Genomic DNA, 18,113 nt, shown 5'->3' with positions numbered 1-18,113 from the left:
AACTAAGTAGCCAACATGTTTATCCTTCCTTCTACTGCTGGAACATCCAGCACACTTTCAATCATAAGGAGGGATAGCATCAGCAGATTGCACAAATAAAGAAGGAAAGTAAATACCACTCAAAACCCCCAACCTGCTCTTGTCTTGATAGACAAAATGTCTGCTTTCAAACCATAGCTACAAGAGCTTTTCATTGCTTCATTTTTCATATCACCTACAGTAATATCTATCAAGTTTCCAAAAGGACTTGCCATAAAACAGTTGACAAGGAACAATATACGTACATATAAACTGAAACCTGGCACACAAATGCCTAGTATACAAATACAGAAACTCTTAGTGTAATGCCAAACTAAGTACTGGCAAGCTTTATGAAATAAACATGCACCAAGTATATACGATACCATACACTTATGTAACACACTGACCCAAAATTTTACAAATCACAGATAAAGAAAAACAAGAATATCAATTTCTGAAGAAATAAATGCACTGAATCTTTTCACTGTGATTTGGCAATGAAATCTACAGAAAAATAGGACAAAATGCTTTTTGCAAGCACTAGTAGTTAGTATCCCCGGATTTAAAAATATCTCTGAAAAAAAAAACTATTGCTTTGTAAAATACTTCATGAAAAATACCTCCATGAAGCAGTTGCTTGACATTCCCTTCCTCTTTGCGCAGTTGCAGGCAGGATAGGAAAAATAAGAAACTGCTTCTGCCAAAATCACAGCCAAAGTAGCTCAGTTGCATGACAGTTGGCTCACAAACCATATTTTTGCCTGTTGTGATATACTGCTAGTCTGAACACAATATTTGCTCCCAAAAGAAAAAAAAGTGGAAGGTTGCAGAGAGGAAAGCTAAGATTTTTTGCAATAATATCTCCAAACTGGGGACTAATTGCAACTAGCCAGCAAGACTTCAACATACAAAACACCATAAATTCAAAAATACTCTAAATAATAAAATTACTTACATTTGGATTTTGTTACCATGCAATTCTTCCTACAAGAATGCTTGGAAAAATATGCTACTTTACCTTAGCTAAAACTGCAACTGTTCCTACCTTTTCAGCTCCTCTGATATTCCCTTTACTCATATCAAGCTACAGCATGAAAATTTAATATCTATTTCTAAAAATATGGTTACAAGAAAAAGAAGGGAGAGGACAATCTCCATCCTGTAATGGACAAGGAAAATCTGAGGTACCCAATGCCTTCTCAGTCCAGTTGTGTTCTCAGGATATTCAGCCATCATCATTCAAGGGGAAACGATCAGTGACTTGCTACACACTTAAGACAAACACGAGTCTACAAGGCTGGGTGAGATCCACCAAAGAGTACTGCAGGAGCTGGCAGAAGTGCTCACTGAGCCAATTTCCATCATTTACCAGCAGCTCTGCCTAACCAGGGAGGTTCCACCTGACTGAAAGTCAGTGAATGTGCCACTCAATTACAAAAAATTCTGGAAGGAGAATTCAGGGAACAGCAGCCCAGTGAGTCTGACCTCAGTGCTTCTATGACCAGGTGTCCCACTTAGTGGATGAGGGAAAGGATGTGGAGGTTGTCTACCTGGCCTTTATCAAGCTTTTAGACACTTTCTCACAAAATTTCCTTGGAGAAACTGGTGGCTCATGGCCTGGGAGGAGATTCTTTGCTAGGCTGAGGCCAAATGTGTGAGATTCAACAAGGCCAAGCCCTGCACTTGACAACCACTTGCAGCACTGCAGGCTGGGGGAAGGGATGGAAAGCTACTCAGCAGAAAAAGATCTGAGGGTGCTGTCTGACAGCTACTGAACATGAGCCAGCAGAGTGCCCAGGTGGCCAAGAAGGCCAATGACATCTTGGCCTGTATCAGAAATAGTGTGGCCAGCAGGGCCAGGACAGTCATCACCCCCTGTACTACACACTGCTGCAATCACACCTTGAATCCTGCGTTCAGTTTTGGACTCCTCACTCCAAAAAGTGCTGGAGTGTGCCCAAACAAAGGCAGCAAAGCAGGTGATGTGTCTGGAGAATGACTCTTATGAGGAATGACTGAGATAACTGGGTTTGCTCAGCCTGGAGAAAGGAAGCTCAGGGGAGACCATATTCCTCCACTCAACTTTCTGAAAAAGATTGCTGCAAAGTGGAGGTTTAGTCTCTTTTCTCAAGAAACCAGCAGTAGCACAAGAGGAAATTGACTCAAGCTGGACCAGGGAAGGTTTAGAGTGGTTACTGGGGAGAAATTATTCAGCACAAGGGTTTTCAAGAACTGGAACACATTGTCCCAGGAGCAGTGGAATGACCACTCCAAAAGCATTTAACAGGTGTGTAGATGTGGCACCCAGGGATACAGTTTAGTGGAGGACTTGGCAGTGTTGGGCTAACCCCACCCAAAGTGGAACCCAGCGAGCTTAAAGATCTTTTCCAACCTAAACTATTTAATGGTTCTGTTTCTAGTACCATAACAATCACCCTCTTACAATACAGCTCCAATGGAAGATCTGATTGTTCAGCACCATGTTTGTTCCCTGTGCCACATCTCAGAGGACAAATAAACTTCACATTGATTCCTACTCCATCTGGTGTTTTTTCTTAAGGATTATAGAATCACACCATTAAGGTTAGACGGGACTTGTTAAGGTAACTTTTTTTATTTTACTGTGAGGGTGACTGAGCACTGGCACAGATTGCAAGCAAGGTTGTGGAATCTCCATCCTTGCTGATATTCAAAGCCATCAGGACACTGTCTCGGGCAACTGGCTCCAGGCAGCCCTGTTTGAGCAGGAGGGTGAACCAGATGAATTTCAGAGGTCATTTTCAACCTCAACCACTTTGTGTTTCTAGGTCTGATTCTGTCAAACTTCCTGTTAAAGCTGTGTCAGAGACAGTAAGCTGACCACTACTATGTGCAGCTGCATTTCTAATACTACCAAGAAGATACTAAACCTCTGTCCTGGTTTGAAAGGACAGGTGTCTGCCAGTAAGGGCAGAAGTTTCCCTTTGGAATAGAGACTTTGGTTCCACTCCCCTCCCCCAAGTATTATGATTGTTTGAATCAAGGACTCTGAGGCAGAGATAAGGGGGGTGGGAATAACAGCTCTTTTACTAATATATCTAACTATACAAAAAGAAAACAATAACAGTTAAAATTGCTAACAGAACGAAATAGATAACTCGGTGTCAGTCCCTTTAGATGCAAGCACGCTGTCTCTGTGCTTAGTCCAGAGCCCGGATTTGCCAGAGGGCAGACGGGAACGGAGGCAGGAGGGAGGGGGGAGGGGCAGCAGCGGCCACGCCGGTCTCGGGCGGGAACGGGCTCAACCTCACCGAGGGCGGCGGCTCCTCGCTCACCGTGTGTGTCCGGGGGATCAGCTGTGTCCGCAGAGGCAGGAGGCTGAAACGGGGCAGATGCAGGGCAGGTGATCGCAGAGGGTCTGGCTCTGCTGTGCTCGGCCGCGTGGCTGAACGATCCCAGGCGTCCTCCTCCCGGCTCGCCGGAAACGCGAGTGCCCTCCCGGAAGCCTCAGAGGCCCCTCCGGGGCCGTCCCCACCCACCCCCTTTGTCTGGACCCATCAGGGACCCTGGGTGTAACCCGGCCAGCTCCATTGGCATGATAATGGGAAAAATTCTTTCACTTGACACAGTAACAGAAAAACACTCAACCCCCAACAACCTCTCTGGATACCTGACAATGATTGGATGCTTGACCCTTCCCACAGTGAAGAACTGCTTTCTTGGGATGCATTGGAACTTTGAGACTTAATTTCTGCCACATCAGTGCCATGTTGGGGTGGGGGACAATACTGAGAAGCATTTGGCTCTCCCTTCTTCCCTCAGTTCATTAACAAAATCACTCCTGAACCTTCTCATTTCCAGGCTAATAGTCCCAGCCCTCAGCCTTTCCTTACCAAAGGATCCTTTATCACTGACATGACCCTGGCACTTAACTCTCTGTAGTATCTCTTCTCCTACTGGGAAGCTCAGAACTGGACACTCCAGATGAGCCTCACCAGTGCTGAGCAGAGAGCACCTCCTTCAACCAGCTGGCAACACTCTTCATGAAGCAGCCCAGGAGGCTGCCTGCCACCTTTGCCATGGCAGTGCATTACTGGCACACAGATGGCTGCCAACCAGTACATCAAGCTACTTCTCTGCAGAGCTGTTCCTGATGCAGGATTCTGCAATTCCCCTTGCTGCACTTTAAAATCCCACTCAGCCCAAATCTCCAGCCAGGCTACATCCCCCTAAATGCAAACACAGCCCCCTGTGGTATATGAGGAACTCCTCTCCATTTTGTACCATCTGTGAACTTGCTGGGAGTACACTGTCCCAGCATACAGGCCATTAATGAAGATGTTGAAATGCACTTGCCCCAGTATCAGCTTTTAGGGTACATGACTGATGACTTGACTCAAGCTGGACTTTGTGTCACAGATCACAAACCTCTAGCCCTGATCATTCAGACAGTTCAAAATCTACTTAGCTGTCCACTTATGCAGCCCATCCATTGTCAGCCTGTGCATGCTGTGGGAGGCAGTGTCAAAAGCCTTACTCGAGTTGAGGTACAGCACATCCACTGCTCTCCCTGCCTGGAAGGTATCTGTAGATTGCCTACAGTTATTTTTCACAAAGGCTACAGATAGTTAAGGAATTCTGCTGTGAGAATCATTAGAGAAGGAAACTGTTCGGCTTGATGGGTGAACTTCAAAACAGTACTGAGAGCACAATCAGTACTTCCCCAAAATAATAAAAGCTTAGTATTTTTTGATTGCTGACAATATTATCTCAAATGACCTCAAATATTTAAAATTATTCGTATTTTTATTTAGTAAGCCTAAAATGTAACATTTTTAGTGAAATGCACAATAAGTCAATTGCCATTCAAAGAGCCATGAGTATGCTCTCCAAGCCATTACCAGCTTACACACTATCTTCTTTAAATAATTAATCAAGCATTCTGACATGGATTTTCATCCACGCCAACAATAAAAGGAAAGTCAGGGCTTAAGCAGTATATCTACAAATGGAAAAATCATCAAAATCCTGTCCCCTAAATCCGTAAATCAGGGTAAGGAACATCAGCTGCAATCCAATTACCACAGGCTTAGAGGAAAACATAGGCAGACTAGCAGGACAGGTTTACATTGGGCTTCTAAGGCATCTGAAAAGAAAAGGCTAAAAAAAAAGGAACAGAAGAAAAAGGCCACCCTACTCATTGATCTTCCAGTTGGGATTTTTACGTGCTATTATTGGTGAGCTGAAATCACAAACCTTTTTAATCATTACTTTAATTTCATAACTGAGGATCATTCCACTATGACAATAACTTTCTTAATAACTACCAATTTTCTGAAAGCCAAGATTCTGGAGGCTTAAGAAAGGGGTTGGTCAAGCTGCTGGAATGCCCTAAGGCCTCTCCAATAATGACAGAAACAAATATACAGGTTCTAAAAATGAAATTAAAATCCAACTGCACAAGTAAAATGGAACTGATTTTCATTTGCCCATGACAAAAGTGCAAAACAGTATCTGATTCCTTTTGTAACTGAAAAGGTTTCCAAAACAGCATAAATCTGTCTCAAAGTACTCAAAAGAAAGCATCCCTCCAAAGTGTTCTCCACACAAAGAGAATGTCTCTCAGTACAACTACTGACAATTGAAGTTTCTTTTCCACAATTATCTGATTTTTCACTACTCACTTTAATGCTACCTATGAAATTAGATCTGCAAGAACATATGCAAGGAAATCCTTATTCCTCAAGTGAAGTCATCAACGCAGATCAAAGTATTTATCTTTAAACATTTCTAGGATTCCTTTTTTTTTTTTTTTACATTAGGAAAGTCATTAAACCATAGCAAAGATGACAAGATCTGCACCTTTGGCAGATCCTATCTAAACACAACCACCAAAATCAAGTGTATACAAAGCTATCTTACCCATAAATCAGCAGAATTTTAATTCAGAAAATATGAAGGAAAATCTGTACTTATTAAGAACAAGCCCATTACCAGTGGTTAATGACAGTGTAACATCTCTGAAGTGATTATTACCAAAAGCACACCAAAGAAATTCTTAGTCTGCAACAAATAGCAGAAGACACAACTGCCAAGTCCAAACAACTGTTTATAGCTGTCAGTGGTCTATCCTGTATAACAGTCTAGTCTAGAAATAAAAGGGGATACATAATTGATTGGTTTGAAAAGGAAGAGAGACATGACTACCCTGAAAACACACAAGCATAATGAAGACATATGAGCACATCTGTTGGAAAGAATTATGCATTGGCTAGTGGGAGAGAAAAGCAAGGCCAAATCAGATAGGAAAGTCACAAGTGACTACACGTAATAGGATGAAACAAAAAGAAGAGGCTGAAATAATAAAAATAGAATAAGGTATTTATTTAACAACAAGCTCATCTCAGTGCAATGTAAATGACTGACTGCAGATCTGTATAGACACAGCAATAGAACAGATGAGTGATGTTACCAACTGCAAGAAGGAGCACAGTAGAGAAGTAAGAGGAAGACTTCTGTTTTTACCCCACTGAAGTTAAAACTCTAGCTAGAAACTCTTCTAGAATGACAGATCATGGCTAAAATCATATAAATACCATGGCACCTGTGAATTTAAACTACAAGCAACAGACCTCTACTTTTTGACCTTTTCAGGCTTTGGCTACAATAAAGCTAATTTTCTTCCAAGCAGCTTGAATCATGCTTGTATGTTTTGGATTTGTGATGGAAACAGTGTTGGTAGCATACCTGTGCTTTATCTGTTGCTGACTAACAGACAGGGTCAAGGTCTTTCCAGTTTCTCACACTACCCTGCCAGCAAGTAAGCTGGGACTGCACAAGGAGTTGGGAGGGGATATAATTGAGACAGCTGAATCCAACTGACCAAAGGGATATTCCCTACCACACGACATCATGCTCAGTATATAAAGCAGGGAGGAAGAACGAAGTGGAGGGACAATACATTCAGAGTTATGGCACCTCACTCCCCAAGTCACTGGGAATATGAAGCTCTGCTTTCCTGGAGATGGCTGAACATCAGCTGCTGATGGCAATTAATGAATTAATTCCTTGTTTTGCTTTGCTTGTACACACAGCTTTTGCTTTACCTACTTAACTGTCTCTACCTTAGCCCCTGAGTTGTTACACTTTTATCCTTCCAACTGTGCCCCATCCCACTGCAGGGGGAAATAACCAAGGAGTCATGTGGTGCTCAGCTGTCCACTGAGATTACACCACACACACCCTTTCATACCAATTATAAAGCATTTTCCAAGAGTTTTAAATCCATTACATATGACAATAATGCTTGGGAACACATGAATAAAAAAGTTAAGGGAAGAAAATGAAAATAAGGAACAGTACTAATCTAACCACACATCTCCAGTTTCATGTGGGAACAAGGAAACTCTGTTTTTAATTTTTTTATAATGTGTACAACAGGTATAAATTTAGATTTATTACACTAATAAGCAACAAAGAAGTTCTCAGGCCAAAGTAGTTATAGATATACTAGATGCAAAGAAAGAACTATCATTCAGTTTAAGCTCACCTAAGTTAATACAGTCATCAGTCTGAAGGGAATGAGTTACAGCATGCCATATACTATGACACAGTAAGAAAAAAACCCACACATTAAAAAGCACATGCTTTGAAACATATGAAACACTAAATCTCAAAGTACAGAAACCATTTGCCTTAATGCAGTCACTTACAGCATAAGAAGCCTACTCTCCTGTGCTAACTTCTAGCATTGAACCTTTGAAGGGCCACAATGGTAGGAATTGACTGTGAAAGACCAATGGAATAGATCAGCTCCAAAATGTATTTACAATATGAAGGTAATTATAGGAGTACTATTCCACTTCGCACCTCAGCACAACACAGTGTTTATGGCAAGCAAGGTAAGAAAGAAGACAAAAATGTAACCATGTGTTCAAGTAATGCTGCAAGGGATCAAGTTTTCAAAGTAAACTAAGGATTAGGAAAACAGTTTGCATAAAGTACCAAAAACTGTATCACTGGTACATCCCATGTGCTTTCTATAGAAACATACATAATCTTTAAATAATGGTTTTGGCAAAACATACATAGTCATATGTCAGAAGGAAAATTCACTATAAAAAAAAAAAAATCTTCAAAATATTTTGGCCACAAGGAAGATCATAATATGGGAGGAAAACCAAAACTAAACCCTGACAGCTGATAGTTAACATAGTAAAAAAAACAAATTCAACATCAAGTTTTTAAGTATGCAGGAAACACATTTACTACATTTAACATGGCTAGCAGTGAGGAATGGTAACTTATTAAATTTTTCCAGCCCAACCTTAACTGTCTCAACTTGCCACCCAACAAACCATCAGTGTGCCAGAGCAGATTGTGCAACAAACTGAAACTGACTAGCATGTCCTCTCAGTTTATACTAAAAAATACAACATCCCAAAAAACCACCACAAACAATGGATTGATGTTTTAATTTTTTACATTACTCATATAAATGATGATAATTATCTTTTACGTATATACACAAATAAAATGCCCCTCTTAAGCCTTTCAATGTAATATTATTGGGGTCTTTCCAGCTTCTATTATGTTTTCTACACCAATATTGAATAAATACAACCATGTTAGACTAAGAGATGACTAGGTGCTTTTAAAAAAACTACTACATAAAACTGTTTTCCATAATACAAGGTAAATAAATAAAAATACACTATTTTAGTAGTTTTCTAATCTCCATTAACCAATAGGACAGCGCAGTATTAAAACATTACTACACTGCAGCTAAACAGTTTAACAGCACACAGCAACTCTCACCAGCGCTAATGCACAGCTTAATCCAAGACTCAACAGCACATCAATTTCCCAATTAAAAAAATTTAGTTCACCCAAGACTTGAATTTTGTTTTGTAAAACCATATCTACAAAACATAAGAACTGAAAAACAGAGAACATAAACAAGACTAGAATATTTCAGTTGGAAAGGACCTATGGGGCAAACCTTTGCACAGGAATAAGCAGGAAAATGTAGTATGATTTTCCTAGTCTTTATATACACAAGCATTGTGTTTTTTTAACTAAATAAATGCTTCCTAACTCTTTGCAATTACTATTCCATATTAAAAGAGCAACAAGTTCCAAACCCCAAAAATCTAAGAGCTTTTGCAAAGGCTCTATATCTGAAGAAATTAAGGCTTTCTTGTGTAGCAACAATCAAAATTAACACAAATCTCATATACCTGAACTTGCTTTAAAATAGTTTTCACAAAATTTTTCAATTCTGGGAAGGTGAAGCTGAAGCTTCAGTAATATTTCTGCACTAAATTTCCAAGTAAATATACCTGAAAAATCCCAAATAAGCACTGCATTACCAAGCACAGGTAAGGGTATAAAGAAAGACTGTCAATTTTGAAAAGCCTAAACACTAACCTAATGTCCAGAGAATGTATAATCTACAATTAGAAGTGTGAATGAGTGGCCTACTTTGCAAATTTGCTGTAATCATCCAGTTGAAACAATCAACATTAAATAAAGTTGCCTAGCTTGTCTTCAGCCAAAATAGCTAGCAAAAACCAGCCATATAACTTCTGGTTAATACAAGAAATCTTACATTCCCATCATTACTGTAATATTCTTGGTCTCAGTGAGACCCCTTCACAACATCAGAGTCCACAACACAAACAGCAGCTCTTCTTCTTTGAAGGAGTTGAGAGGCAACTTTAGCAACAAAGTAATGGTTACTTTGGCACGATTATAAACTTCATGTCATTTTAGAGTACATTGCCATTGCGATATAACAATTTCAAGTTAGTCCAAATTAGGTAGTGAACACTTACACTACAAAACAGGTCACACTAATGCCATGATGAATGTATATAGCTATCCAGATTTGACAAAAAGTCTCAAAGAACATACTGAGCCTAACTGGCAATTCTGGTAATACATAAAAAGGTGAAAGAAAAGTAAAGAGACTGGCAGTTCAGGGAAACCTCCCAAGATGCACAACAAAAATAGCAGCAATTCAGATGAATAGGGATGTTTGTTAGGATTAAGTTATACTACAGGAAAAAAAAGTGCATTTGAAGACAGCAAAAATATGAAAATCAGAAATACCTTACTTTGCAAATACGGAGCTTTGGTACAGTACTAAAATGAGTACACACTTGCAGTTTTGTCTACCCAGAAACCAGCATACAAGACAACAGTTTAACATTGATTTTTACTTGCCCTCTGAAGAGGCCAATACTTCCTACTAGTTTTACACACTTTAATGGCTACACTAGACATTATGCAGTTGTTACGTATTTCACATTTTGTTTTCACATATTTCACTGGCCACAAAGCAGAGACTAAAACTGAGGCATGATCAGAGTACATTTTTATTCCAAACCAATCTTGAATTGACAGATGAAATTTCCCACTGCTGGTAGTACTGTAGCAGACAATTAACATTGTTATCTGCACAAAGATGTTAAATTGCAGAATTAGATACTTCTTCTGCTTCTTTTCATAAAAACATTAGGTTGGCACAAGTGACAAAAATAAGTTTCTTTGCTCTCACCCCTCTGTACACAAAAATCTTTGTGCAACCCTTCACCTCCTGCTGTCACAAGTGCAATCACAAGGTGAGCCAGATCAGGGAATTAGTCTGGATTACAACAAACCAGTTTTGCCAAGTTAATTTTAACCCAGAGTGAGTCTCTAATCTGTCACTGCAAGACACCATATAAGTATTATGTCAGTGTGGCAGGGGGAGCAAGCACACTGACTGACCCATCTCCTGGGGAGACCAGTGTTCATGACACTGCAGCCTGTATCACATGAGGAAATGCAAAGCACTGCTGGTTCTGTTTCAAAGCCAATTACTGCATCCTACTCAACACGTGATATTCATCCCTTCAGATGACAGCCAGCACAAACACCTTGCAAATGTGATACTAATCTTGTGACTTTCAGATATCTCCACAATGTTTGATTTCCTTGTCTACACACAAACATTTTCATACTGCTTGCCAGCTCTTCATAAACATAAAAGTTAGGTTTAGAATAGAAACACTTACTAAGACAGGCATTGGTCACAGCCCATGAAGTGCAGAGTACCATTTTGCAGACTTGGAGCAAAAATTCCACATCAACTTTTTGCAAAGAGGTTGCATTATCATTCTTCACATTAGTCTTCTTTGAACACAGGAAGAATTTGTTGATAAGCCAATTTGATTAGCTTTTTTTCAGCTACTTCAAGTCATTCTTCTAGCCACAAACAATCTTAGTGATTAAGATGCTTCAGATTTTCCATACATATAAAAATCAAGTTTTCTGTCATAAATTATATTATCTTAACCTCAATTTAATTTATTTGGCACTGTTTTCCCACCATAGCAACTAGAGGCAGCCACACTTAAATTTAAAGCATCTCTTGAGAAATTATTTGGAATTTTTATTATTTTTGTAAAAAGGCATTATGGACCATTTCTGTTGAAGTCTACCAGGTGGCTGAAGTATTTTGCAGTATTTTGACACCAAGATAGAGAAAGGGTGGAGATCACAAGCACTATCTTGCCTGCCATCAGTCCTCCACATAAGATAGTGGGGGTAGTGACAGCAGGAAACTAGATAATTATTAAATATTCCTCCTCTCAAAAGTCCCATACACACTGGCTGTATTCACCAGTATTAACTACCTGTTATTTACTTGCCAAAGCTTAATATAACCTGTTTGCTTTCTACAAGGAACCAGTCTTCTTTGACTTGACCCCAAAAAATCAATTAAAAGAAGCATTAACACTTACACCCACCTAAAGCTAGTGTTTTCTATAATTTTAAGTATAAGGGATAGCAGCTGAATCATCCTGAAACCAAAAGACATGGAGAACACGACTAATGCAAAACTACAGCTTTAAAAAATTTTGCCCCTTAGGGCAAAATTCAGACAGGTATCTGAGCACTGAGGAGCAATTGCACAGCTGATTTCCTTGCACTTTGTAGCATCCTTACATTTAGCACTTGCAATCCTGGGATCAAACAATACAAAGCTCGAAAGCAGGAAGAGATTTAATAGCAAAAAGTGTAAGCATTGGACTAAGGAATATGTGAAGTAAGAAAACAAGTGCAGGTCTTCAGAGGGGAAAGAACTATATAGCTCCCTATCATTTCATCGACACTCTGAAAAGAAGACGGAAGCTGCAAAGATGTCAAGCATCCACGTTTCCAGCATTTTCCAAAAGCAAATTGGGAAAGGTACGTGTCTTATGTTAATTCCACTCCTAGACAGCTTTCTGGGGTGAGGGGGTGGGGATAAGCCCTGCCGTTAAGTCCGACTGACAAAAACCTGAAGAAGCCAAGCAAGCAACCTCCTCGTGCTTTACAACCGTTTGCAAACTTAAAACAACCGTGACTCAAAGCTCTCCATACGACCCGGCCACCCGCATCACAGCCTGAAGAGCAGCAGAGGCTGAGAACACAGGAAGGTGCTGGTTTCATGGCATCCACATCCTCGGCGACCTCCGCAGGGAAACAATGGGGAGCGCCCGGGCACGGCGGGGGAGCCCCTCGGTCACACAGCGAGACCGGGCACGCCGCCAGGGCCTGCAGGGTCCGCCCGGGGGCTGCGGGTAAGGGCGGCCCCGCACCGCCTCGGCCCGCAGCCCCCTCCCCGCCGGGAGCAGGGCAGGGCGGCACTCCCGGCCGAGGAGCAACAGGCACCCTGCTGCGGCCCCAGAGGCGGCTGACAGGACGGGAACGGGAGCCCCGAGGGGCATCGCCCGCCGCGGGAGCGGTGCTCGGGAACCAGGTGGGGCCACACCGCAGCCCACAACACCCAGGCTCCCCCCGCAAGGCGCTGCCTTCCACCAGACACCGAGGCCGCCTATATGGCGATAGTAAAAGGGGAAGATACCCTAAAGAGGAGGAAAAAAATAAGGCAGGGCAGCTAAAGGCAGCCCCGGTACATGGGAAAAGCGCTCGGGTAACACGGCCAGCGGGACCGGCGGGTGCCCTGCGCAGCCTGTCTAGGGAGACACCACGGGGTTCAGCCCTTTCCGGCAAGCCTGAGCGGAGCGAGGTTTGCCCGGGGGCTCAGCACGGGCAGTCTCCATCCCCCGGGGGAGCTGGGCCGCACACTGGGGCGGGCACAGGTAACTCTGCCCCGGAGGGCCCCGGGAGAGGGGGCGGCAGCGCCATCTGCGCGGTATCGCCGGCCCAGCGAGCGGCGGGGCCCGGGCGGCACCTGGGCAGCAGCCGGGTTACATCACCGCCCCTTCCCTCCGTCCGTCCCCCGGGGCGCGGCGGCGGCGGCCACATGGCAGCGGGGACAGCCGCGCTGCCCGGCACGGGGGCGGGGAGGAGGATGAGGAGGGCGGCTGCCGGCAGGGAGGAAGGTGCACGCGCCTCATGGGCCGCTCCCAGCCGGCGATGGGAGGGGTGGCGGGGGCTGCGCGTCTGGCCCGGGAGGGAGCGCGGCGCGCGTTACCTGCCCGGGTGGCTCCCCAGCTCACGGTCGCTCAGAGCCGCCGTGTAAATCCTCCGGTATCTGTCGGCCAGGGCCTTCCCGGAGAGCAGCAGCTGGTAGCGGCTCCGGCAGCCCGGCGGCGGCGCGGGCAGGGCTCCCAGCCCGCCGGCCGAGCCCTCCTCGGGCCCCATGGCCGGAGCGGCGCCGCCGGAGGAGAAGGAGTAGCTGCGTTCGGCCCCGGTGCAGGCGGCGGCGGCTCCCGCAGAGGCGGCGGCGGCTGCGGCGCTGCTCATCCCCCTCCCCGCCCGCCCGCTGCTTGCGCGGCGCCGCCTCCTGGCGCGGCGCGGACACAGGCGGCTCCCGCTGCCTTCACCGTCGGGGCCCGGCCATGGCGAGGCCGCAGGAGCCGCCGCAGGAGCCGCCCTTCAGGCTGCGCATCCACTCGCGCTGCGGGAACACCCCGCTCCTCCCCTCTCCAGCGGTGGCTCCGGGCCCCGGCCACCCTCCGCTCGCCTTCCGCCCCGGGCGCAGCGCCCGCCGCCACCGAGTCCCGGGAAGGACCGTGCACCGCCGGGACCGGGCAGGGGGGGCGGGCCGCTCACTTCCCCCTTCCCGCTACGGGGTGTGTGTGTGGGGGCGGAGGCCGGGCGTGCCGCTTCCCCTCCGGAGTTTGTGCTCGGCGCTGCCGCCGCCCTCTCCCCGCACACCCGCCCCGGCCCCGGCCCCGGCCCCGGCCCCGGCCCCGCCTGCCTCCCGCGGGCAGCGCGGCCCCAGCGCATGCGCCGCCCCGCCCGCCCCGCGCGGCCCCCGGGAAATCCGGGCTGGCGGGCGGGAGCGCCCGGTGCCGCGGCTGGAGCTCCGCGGGTGGCCAGGGGACACCGGCACCCCCGCGGGGACACCGCCACCCCCGCGGGAACACCGCCAGCCCCGAGGGGACACTCACACCCCCGAGGGGACACTGCCACTCCCGCGAGGACACCGCCAGCCCCGCGGGGACACCGCCACCCCCGAGGGGGTCGGGCTGTGCGGCCCCGGGAGCGGGTATTCGCACGGAGCTTCTGCGCCCTACGGGAATGCGTATCGCAGGATCAGTTGGGTTCGGAAAGTCCGCAGGCGTCGTCGAGTCTAACCTGTGGCCGAACCTATCGCCTTGTCAATTACACCATGGCATTAGTGTCCAGTCTTTCCCTACACACCTCCAGCGATGGTGATTCTACCACCTACACGAGCAGTCCATTCCAATGTCTACTCTCCCTTTCTGGGAACAAATTCCCCTAATGTCCAATCTAAACTTCCCCTGGCGCAGTTTAAGACTTAAGACCTGCTCTGCTTCTAGCGCGCAGGAGAAGAGGCTGAATGTCACCTGACTTCAACCTCCTTTCGGATACTTGTAGAGAGTGTCTGTCCATCGTATTTTTTCAGGTGTCCAATGCCTCACACTTTGTGTGTGTGCTATGTAATGATACCTAGGAGGGATCTTTTTCCAGGAGCAGTATCCTCCCTGACTTGAGGCAGAATCTGCTAAATTGAGTTGCCACATTAGGCAAAATTTTCCTTAAGTTGGCTTCACAATCTCCAGGACAACTTACCTGCTTTTAGAGGATAAGAGAGGCATGGCAGCAGGCACTTTCTTATCTTCGGGTCACTTACCTTATTGCTTTTTATCTGTTGGAGTTGTAGCCCTGCAGTTTTGCCACACTTTCTACTGCTATATGCAGCTGAAAACTTCCAAGTGTACAGGCCAGAATATGTTTAATAAACAATAATTAAAAAATAAATTTATAAAGCCTTCATGCCAAATGTGGTTTGGATAACAGTCTGCAGAAAGCTCTCATCCAAAGAAGATAATGCGCTGTATTTTCTTACCTTTAATTCTACATTCCAAAAAAGGCCCCAAACAAATTCCCCTGCTTGTATCTGCAGATAAATATTTTTGCAAACAATTTCTGCATAATCATAGAATCACAGAATACCTGAAATGATGTGACCCACAAGAATTGCCAAGCCTCTTAAACCTGCTCAGGACAACCAGAGTCATACCATGTGCCTGAGATAAAATAATAGCAAATATAAGAAGGCTATGCAATTGCCATCTTTCTTAAGCTTGTGTGATGCCCACCAATGCTTAATCTTTCAAGCTAAATTTCAAGTACCTTCTTTTAACAGAGAACTAGAGATGTTGAAACCAGTAAATTCATACAGGTTTTCACAAAGATAACTGTTCAGGTAGCAGAAAGGCAGCCAGAGTGGTTCTGCCACTGAAGAAAAAGATACTTTCTGATGCACTTAGAGTGAACTAGAGACCATTCCTGAAATATTTAAAGCATTGACTACATAAAGCTTTCAGTTATAATTCTTATACTGTAGTGAGTGGGAGAAAAATAAAAAGAAAAAAATAATAATCCAGCAGTAATTAAAAGGAGCCATGAAAAAATAAGTACCATGTCTTACGGTGTTCACCACCACCAAAGCACATTCCCTGGAAGAATCAGAGTGATAAGTTTTTCTAGCTCCTCTTCTAGGAATTACCTAGAATCATTCCTACAGGCGAGATCCATAAAAACAAAGAAACAAAAGCAAATAAACAAGAAAACAAATGCACCCCAAATAAACAAACACACTCCAAAAAAACTGCACATGAAAACCACAAAAGCTGCAAATCTTTTTAGCTCTTTTAGCCCTTTTAGCTCATATTTTTGTTTTCTTGTAAACTGTTACTTTATATTAAATAGCAATTTTTCCTTCACCAAACACACTGCTTGACAAAAGGGTTATGTTCTAATATAACATTGTCTGTCTCATCACAAAATTATTCTGCCCTGCTGGCACTGTAGCTATCTTACTGCATGGGCAGTAAGTGCTGGCAAACTTTTATGGAAGTGATGCAATTTATTGCACTTCTTGCATATTGCTGCAAACTGGAGAATTTGTCTGGGCTTGTGTTGTAGGTGAGCATTATTTGCAAGCTGCAGCTGCTAATCCGCATCTGTTTTTATCTCAGGTGTTTTTGGGTTTGGGTGAACCTTGCCAGGTGGTGGGAGTGCAGAGTCCACCTTCCATAAGCTTCAGTCTATGATGAGCAACAGAGTTTGACAATATAAGTCAGATTTGCCAGGCCAGGATAACACTGTAACTTCCTCTAGTCCACCTCCAGCCTGTCTTCACTGAAATACAAACAAGTGTCCAGCTTGTGAGACTCCTAAATGCACCAAGTGGGAGCTGGGTGTTCAGTCCTCATTCACAACCATATTTTCACTTCTTGCTTTGTCCTCCAAGGAAGCCACCTTTTATTTTTCCTTTCTTTCTTTCTTTATTCATTTATTTATTTGGACTGTGGTACTCTGGTTTCACATTCTGACACTGTTTCATATTTTGAGCAACAATATCACTGCTCTGCCGTGTAAGAACATTCAGGAGTACACATTTCATCTGAACTAACCTTATGCTCGTTCTGATATTGACTATGCTCCTGTAGTTAGCATAAAGCATATTCTGCAGTTCCAGGATAAAATCATTGCCAGCTCAAATTTATTTCCTTGCTTGTTAGTTGGTGGTGTTTTCTGTTATTTGTTTCATATATTTTTTTAGGGGCAGTGTCATTTTGGAGATTGTTTGCATTGGATTAGCCCTTTGCTTTCTGTGACTGCAGAGGTCTAGCAGTACCTGTTTGAAAGATGGATTTACTAGACAGAACAAACTCAGTCAACTGAGCAAAGCTACTTTGTGCAGAATATGCCTTACTTCTGACAGCACTCAGCTCTTTTCCTGTTTGCAAACATCTTCCTGCTGACACAGAAAGAGGTGCTTTGTCCATCGGCCTCTCCCTTATTCTTTGAGGTGGGGCTAACCAGCAGTTCTGTTCATTCACTTGGCACCTTTATAAATAAGTTTTAGCAGAACAAATTGTTCATGTGTCATCAAGAATCAGAGTCTGGCAGTCTATCTTATTCACTCTCACAGTTCACACAGATCAGCAGTGTATAGACCTCAGTTTCAACACAGCAGAACTAGAATTTCCACCAGGTAATTCCCATATCTGCATGACAGAATGTAAAGCAGAAAATTCCATGATTTCATAACCTAATTTTTATACTATTCAATTGTATTTCCAGGACATTTTTTTAAGCTTTCAACATACTATACAAACCAACACAGTAGTTTTTTCACAAGCAAGCAGTGAATTTAGAGTAAGAAAACTTTAAAATTTGTAAACTAGACAGTTTACATATCACATTGAAGCCAGGAAGTTATGAACCATAAATTTCAGTACTTCTGCAGTAAAACTTGCAGTTTGCTGCAGTCAGGTGAAGTTGTTTGCTTGAAGCAACTAGCTCTTACCAACACATTTGCTCCAGAAACAAGACTTAAATCAGTCTTAAATGACATAATAAGACTTAAATAACAGAAAAAATATATTTTGGTCATTAAGCTTATGTCACTGTCAAGATGTGAGGCTGTTAACATGATTAGTTAACAGGACCATTTTTTACCATATAGTTCCAGCAAAGCTGGAAATCTATTATTATTAATTAATTATTTAAGTTGTCAACATTTATTTAGAGATTTCTTTATTTTTGGGGACACACAAACATGAGCAACAAAACCCACAAAACTTCATGGCACAATTCCTATGCTTGTCTATTATAAAGAGCTCTTTAATGATAAA

At 43.8% G+C, this 18,113-nt stretch overlaps 1 protein-coding gene across 1 annotated transcript in view; it reads right to left on the bottom strand.

The window, feature by feature from the left end:
• The window catches only part of MYCBP2 (MYC binding protein 2), a 173,487-nt gene extending 159,572 nt beyond the window's left edge, over positions 1 to 13,915 (bottom strand). The window contains exon 1 of the mRNA XM_079304272.1: positions 13,469 to 13,915. Coding sequence (XP_079160398.1) covers positions 13,469 to 13,740 — 272 coding nt within the window. The 5' untranslated portion in view covers positions 13,741 to 13,915. The remainder of the gene's footprint in view (positions 1 to 13,468) is intronic.
• Between the last annotated feature and the right edge of the window lie 4,198 nt (positions 13,916 to 18,113).

Source organism: Erithacus rubecula (assembly GCF_903797595.1).
Source record: "Erithacus rubecula genome assembly, chromosome: 1".
Taxonomy (NCBI): Eukaryota; Metazoa; Chordata; class Aves; order Passeriformes; family Muscicapidae; genus Erithacus; species Erithacus rubecula.
Note: the sequence above shows the minus strand (reverse complement) of the source record. Positions and strands in the feature narration are given on the sequence as shown.